The sequence below is a fragment of the Amblyomma americanum genome, chromosome 11 (assembly GCF_052857255.1).
Source record: "Amblyomma americanum isolate KBUSLIRL-KWMA chromosome 11, ASM5285725v1, whole genome shotgun sequence".
NCBI lineage: Eukaryota > Metazoa > Arthropoda > Arachnida > Ixodida > Ixodidae > Amblyomma > Amblyomma americanum.
In genome coordinates this window covers 32,121,427-32,128,349 of record NC_135507.1, presented here as the reverse complement: position 1 = coordinate 32,128,349, position 6,923 = coordinate 32,121,427, and the positions used below count along the sequence as shown (strand labels likewise).

General features: G+C 46.6%; 1 protein-coding gene across 1 annotated transcript in view; it reads right to left on the bottom strand.

Annotated features, from left to right (window-relative positions):
- Nucleotides 1-291: 291 nt before the first annotated feature.
- LOC144109545 (piwi-like protein 1) overlaps nucleotides 292-6,923 on the bottom strand; it is a 77,927-nt gene continuing 71,295 nt past the window's right edge. Inside the window, exons 12-13 of the mRNA XM_077642370.1 lie at nucleotides 5,746-6,147; nucleotides 292-903 (exon numbers count right to left, since the gene is read on the bottom strand). Coding sequence (XP_077498496.1) covers nucleotides 451-903; nucleotides 5,746-6,147 — 855 coding nt within the window. The 3' untranslated portion in view covers nucleotides 292-450. The remainder of the gene's footprint in view (nucleotides 904-5,745; nucleotides 6,148-6,923) is intronic.

The window sequence follows — 6,923 nt, the reverse complement described above, 5'->3', positions numbered from 1 at the left end:
CTTTGTTGTCTCCCCTTTCCATCTCTCCCTCCATTCCCATTCCCACGTGTAGGGTAGCATACCGGGCGCTGCATAGGGTAGTTAATCTCCCTGCTATTCCGTTTGTCTGTCTTTCTCATAACATACACAGATTCATAACTCAATAAACAGATTCATGCTCTGGAACAACCCGAAATACTCTAATAACAATAAAAAAATGCCTGCTGTGAAACCGTGATGGGTGTATGTATGGGCAGCACATGTCATTTAGCTCAACAACATCACGGTAGAATGACAACAGATTGTCTTGAACCAGTATCTGTTTATTGTAGAAAAACAGCCCATGGGCTTAAACAAAAATATATCGAGAAATAAAACGCGAAACAAATAAAGCATCGCTCAAGAAGGCCCCAAGCCTTCTCCCACCTTCCTCACACCAGCCAACGTCGGCAAACCCTGAACGCCAGCAGCTTAGAGGTAAAAGAGGGTGGAGGAGAGACGCGGGTTGTGCTCCGCGTGCAGTGACTGGCCCGCGAGGAAGGCCAGGTTGTGGGCGTACTGGCACGGGGCCGGCACGCGGATGGTGCCCGGCCAGTTGAAGTACAAGTGGGTCAGCTTGTAGGCCAGGCGCTGCATGTGGTCCGGCTTGAGGCCCGTCGTGTCATAGATGACGTTGTAGTGCGTCGGGGCCACGGTCCCCTGGCGCACGCTCTGCGACACCAGGAAGAAGTCGTAGCGCTCGGGGCGCGTCACCTCGCTGTCGACCACGGTGCCCGGTGGTGGGTTGGTCACGTGGTCACGACCCGACACGAAGAAGCGCGTCGAGATGCGCTTGGTCACCACCACGAAGGCCAGCTTGTGCTCCACGCCCGGGAAGAGCGCTTGCAGCGAGGCCAGGATCTGATCGATCTCCCACACCTTCACCTGCGCCGCGCACAACAGAGACACGCTTCAGTCGCGTCCGCTGCCGCCACCAGCATCACCTGCCAGTGTATTTCTGCTGAAAGCAGAGGGCATTGAAGTTACCAAAGAGTGGTTGGACGATTGGTGGCTCAAAGGCAGAGAGTTGACATAAGATTAAAGGTGAAGGACTGAAATACGGAGAATTGTGAGACCAATTTATATCATAGTAAAAAAAATTGTGAGATTACTGTGGCACCCGCATTGAAGGAATGCGTAAGCATTGATGCCTCCTCGCCCCTCTTTGCTTAAATTAAGTACCATCATTGCCCATTTTGAGTTAATAACTTGGCGCCATGCTTCGTTTTAAAATGTGGCACCAGGCTTTGCTCTGTCTTCACTTCTGGTTTTTCAGATTTGTCGGCACGCTTTAGCTCCGCCTACTTGCGGTGTTTTCAAATTTTGCGCCACTTTTGCTCCAGCCCTGCCCACTTTCGGGACATTTTTGGCTCTAATAAATTACCCCACATGCACCTCATGATTTCCCCTGCGAGATTTTTTGATGCTCAATCTAACGCAAACATTGTTTTACTTATAACTCAATTCGTTCGAACGTTGTCGTGATAGCATATAGTGACCAGGAGCTTCACCAGGAGCTTTCACCCAAGCCCCAGTGGCAGCCGTGTTGGTGTATATTGATGGAACATGGTGGAAGCCCGCGCGCAAGTCTAATCTGCTTGTCGCCACTTGCTCGGGCTTCCAACATCGAATTTTAGTGTTGCACATCATCACACAGCCCCCGTCACCTCATGTGGAAACCACCAAAAAACAGTATGCTTAAACTTTCGATTACCGCACTGTATTGCCGCGAGTTTGGTCCAGAGCAAGACGTGCATGCCTGTCACATACTTTCTAGCCATGATGACATCCTCATGGAAAATCGACCACTCACGCAGGTGCCATCTGCAATGCTTCCAATATCCGCACATTTCCTCATGCTATTCGGAACTCCCGGGAATCGAATCAGTGCGTACATACATGCCAGATGCTCAGAGCTCCAGTCTCTTGATTGCTAATCCTATTCTATTACTCCGAAATTCAGCCTGCCTTGCGATAAAAAGTTACCGTTCTCGGAAGAAAATCTAAGTTTACTGTGGAATAAAATCTTTCTGTAATCACTACAATGCCTCGGCAAGAAGTTAAGCGTGGTCCACTACTGCAGTTTCCTGCAGGATCAAACTTCCAACATGGAGGCCGCATCATCTCTAGCGGAAATGAAATGTAAAAATACCCGTGTAGTCTGCAATGTAAATGGAAGTTAAAGAACAGCTTGTAAAAATTAATGAGCCTCCGGTGGTCTAAATTATCAACCTGCCCACCACTACACCATATCTCGCAGCCTTCATCCAGCTTTGATACCCTCAGTGCCAAACGTTTTTAGGCGATTGAATATACATCTCGTTCGGTCGAAAAGCCGTCGTCGTATTCGGCCCCTCGTGTCGGAAATAATAGGGGTTGCGTAAAACAAATCTTACCATGCCAAGCGTTTTCCGCAGAATGTTCCGGATTGTCTCATGATTCAGCGTTTCGCGCAGTATAAGCTTACTAAGTTCGAGTCTAGCTCACGGCAGGAATTCGAACCGGCGTTTTATAATGGGGCTGCGTAAAAAATCCTCTCATGCTAATCTGCGGTTCTAGTGATTGAGGATTCATTGGTGTGGGATGGGCAATGACGAGGTAAGGAAATAATTGAATTTAATTGAAAAATTGACATATTACAGAAAAGAAAAAATGAAAAGATGGTGTTTGAAGATGTCAGAATTCTCAGAATGATATGTCAATGCTTGACGATGCTATTTAAGACAATTTAGGGGGTAATCGAGAAATTATTTAGCTGAAACAATTGAGAAAAATATAAAAATACGTTCAAAGGTGTCAAACTGCTAAGAATGGAAAACCTAACCCACTCCGCTATCGCATTATACCGTTAATGCGAAGTTTAAGCGTCCTGTTCAATTTTTTTGATGTGATAGCATTAAATGGACCATGAAGGCGAAAACTCGCCAGCAACGTCTACGCGAAGCACCCGCCTTAAAGGGACTTCCCTCTCTTCACCCTCCACCTGTCAACTGTCCTCTTGCAGGGGAGAGAAGCAAGACGTGGGTCGATGAATGAGGATGAGGCCCATGCTCAGAATATATAGCCTCCCAGGGAACGATGTGTGCGAAATTGAAGCTTCCTGGATCCATTCCTTCTCGCACAGCTCGGGAAGAACAACATGGTTTTCAGAGGCCCACCGGTGGCTCTGTTTGAAATGGACACCTTCCTGTGCAGAGGTATCCCTTACAAGAATTTCTTTAGACAGTCAATACAGTGTCTATGGACAAATGCTAGAGAGAAGTCTGTAGGCAATACTAATCCTATAGGCAGTCTATACACATTCTATAAATTTATGGCCATACACTTTCAGTTGACTTTTGTCTGTAGACATTCTATAGACTATGATTAGACAAAGAAATATCTATAGGAAGGCAATAGAGTCTATAACAAGTTTATAGACTATCTATAGACCATTTATGTAAGGAATATCGCATAACCACTACCGCACTGCTCTGGTAGTGGTATGATGAATTGCCACAATCTCAGATTTTGAATAGAAAACAACTGGAGTAGACTGGGTAGTGGAAGACCATGGACTCAGAATTGGAATAGAAATATAATAAGAATAAAATGAAAACTGCAATACAATGGCGAGGCGAAGAAGAATGCTGTAATATTTCCTCTGCATCAATCCAACTGATCCCTCTAAAATGTTTTTTTCTTCCCAGCTACGAAACACGCTATAGCAAACACTTATCAATACCTTGCAGTATGACAGGGCAAAAATGACGAAGTCTGTCTCGCCAGGACGTTTTAGCACCCACAAAATGCTTGCAAAGATGTAATCAATCCTCGCGGCCATGTATTTATTTCCAGTGATGACGAACGCCAAAAAACAGGCACACCACGTTATTATCTAGAAAGATGCTCAGACAAATTCTTTCTGCGACCTTCAATGGTCCATCCAGTTGGGAGAGATAAGATGACGCGACGCCTGCATCATCCAAGCCACGCAGTTTTCGAGGCCATACGGTGCCATATACCAGGCCATAATCACGTCTTCAAAATTCCTTTTTTCCAAAAGCTGCAAAGAGAAAGGTGGGCATGTCTCTCGACCAGTAAATGTTGAAAACTCTTGAGAACTGGTATCCTCTGCCAAGAACAGTAATAGACTCTCGATGTATTTCTACTGAAAGTCGACAGAAACTCCATTGGAACTTTTTGAGGGATGGCATTAGCATCGGCCAGCTACATATCTCTCATTCAGACTATCTTAATAACCACAATAGTTATGTAGCAAGAGATTACGATTTAGCTAAGCAGCTTACCTGTAAACCTGATTCGCTTGTATTTGGATGTTTATGGTTTATGGGTTATATGGGTTTAACGTCACAAAGGGACTTTGGCTATGAGGGACACCGTAATGAAGGCCTCCGGAAATTTCGTATGTTCGCCACCACTACAGTAACAGCACAAAATGCCTGCACTACAAACCTGCATTACAATCCACATGCACCTACATTATTTGATTTTATTTAAATAATACTGCAGAGTTCGAATGGTCCAGGAAGGTTGGTCAAAAACTAGAAAAAATGAGCATTCGTAAAGCCAAGAAATAACAATACAGTTCAATGGTCACAGTACAAATTTTGAGAACATTTAGGCTCTGCCTTAACGATATGACGCGACAGCATAAAATGTTGATTCCCATATGTGCAGAAGGTCATTCTGTACATTAATAGAACCATGGGACTCCTCATACCCCTCCTAGTGCAGTGGTACAGAAGTTAAGCAATGAGAAACGTGCCTTCGCCCTTGTGTGCCCCGCGTTTCTCTTTTCGAGCGACCAATCATTAACTGCCATCTGCGATGGTGGGGAGCTTGCTCCCTATCCGTTAGGCAGGTTGCGACGCCACTGCAAGGCCACGTGACCTAGATGGCCCACCTGCCTCCTGGTTTGCTCTGTGGGCACCACCTGCCACAGTTATGCTCGTGACTTTACTTAAGTTTGTCAAGGAAGCGTCCGTCTGCAATGAAGGTCAAATTGACCAAAACAGTTACCACGTGACCTCGCTGCATTACAGCAACAGTGGGTATATAGCGCCTGAATAGATACCTATACTTACGACTCGTTATATACATGCTAGTATATTGGTGCCATTTTCATAAATTCTGGGGGCCACCAGCGTGATGCAGAATAACCAAAATGGTGCCAAATGATTTGACATATTCCAGAGGATAAAACTGCTAATTGAGATGAAGCCGAAAATATGTGCGAGATTCGCACCAACGACCTTCCCAACCCAAACCTAAATTCCGATGGTGTTCAGGCGGCCATTGCGGCCGAACCGCCCGTAGGAGGGGGTTCCGGTTGGTGTCAAACGATTAGTCCTGTTGTGCTGCACACGTTTATAACATTCATTTCCTGACATAACGAGAAAATATACCGGATATAGCCAACCTGTCATTAAATTGCAATAGTAGTTCAAAATCCATGATGTAGATGGTGCTGCTTGTGTCTTAGAAGGGCTGTTTCTGGAAAGGAAACGTCCTCGAACATTCGTATTTACTCTTGCTCATGTTTGCTGAGCACACCGTTGCAAATACGAAGCTCCCGTAGCTGGCACTCTGAAGTCGAACACTGGGGCAGCGTTGGCGGAGAATTTTTTCGCTCACAACGCCAACGCCGGGTGTTCTGGGTAACGAGGCCCCTGACACTATCGCGTTAAAACTGCAGGTAAACAGAGTACCACCAGAAATGCTTACCTGGAGGATCTGTCCGTCGGACACCCCGTCGCGGAAGAAGATGATGCGATCGGGCGAGGCGCCGTCATTGCACTGCGAGTACTGGCGCAGTGCGTCGCGCAGCAGCGAGGCGAGCGATTTGCCCAGCCCCTCGTGGGTGTCGTAGAAGGAGACGCGCTGGTACCAGGAGACGCGCTGGTACCAGCGCGTCAGGCTCTTGTTCATGCTTGCCATGAAGGCGCCCGCAGAGCGATTGGGCGTGCTCGAGTCCGGGTAGGTGTCATAGCCGATAACCATGGTGCTGGCCAGCGGGATCTCCAGGCACCAGGCCTCGCCGGCCAGCTTGCAGTTCAGCTGCACCGCCACCTTGGTGGCCACAGAGCGGATGGTCTTGCGGTTGCCGATGGTGCGGGCGTGGATCGCCTGGAAAGTGTACCGAAAACAGTGAGGGTCATCGTCACCATTATGCACTATACTGTGTTAGCCGTGACTTTGCTTTCCTCAGTCTACTTGCCTCACCTGACCCTACAGCTCCTTGCTACGTTAACACTTACATACACGTCGACCAACTTTCACACCTAGACAGCCCTAGCATCGCTCTTGGCGTAAGTGTTTACAGTGCTGGGAAATGATTCAACAGCTAATCTTGACAGCAATATACATTACAGTACGACCAAGTAGACAGTGATGCTCCTGGCCAGAGAATTGCTCGGTGCTCACCATGTCAAATGAAGTGATTATTCTCTTTGCGCACAGCATTCTCGCCAGTTATGAACAACTGGAGCCTCCAATTATACAAACGAAACCAACTGAACAACAACTGAAATGAGGTAATTCTAAATTATTTGAGTCCTGGAAAGCACACAACATCACAGCACACCATACATTTTTCCTATTTTGCAGACATAGGGCAAAGGGAACACTCATTCCATCTGATTCCAATTGTGTTTCAAGGAAACTGGACTCGCCGCTCTCTAATAATAATTATAATAATGCTTGTTTGCATCAAATGCAACATACATGATGCTGTTGGTCTGCAGAAAAAGCTGTAATGAGCAGCTTGACGAAGCCGCAGGCCCCTTGTACAATGGTCATCTTATAAGCATCGCAAGAACAGAGTCAGGAGAAGACTTGAAAAGTAAATCCAGACTTTTTACTAGATCTCGCTACCCGCTTCGGGCGGCAACGAACAATAGCCT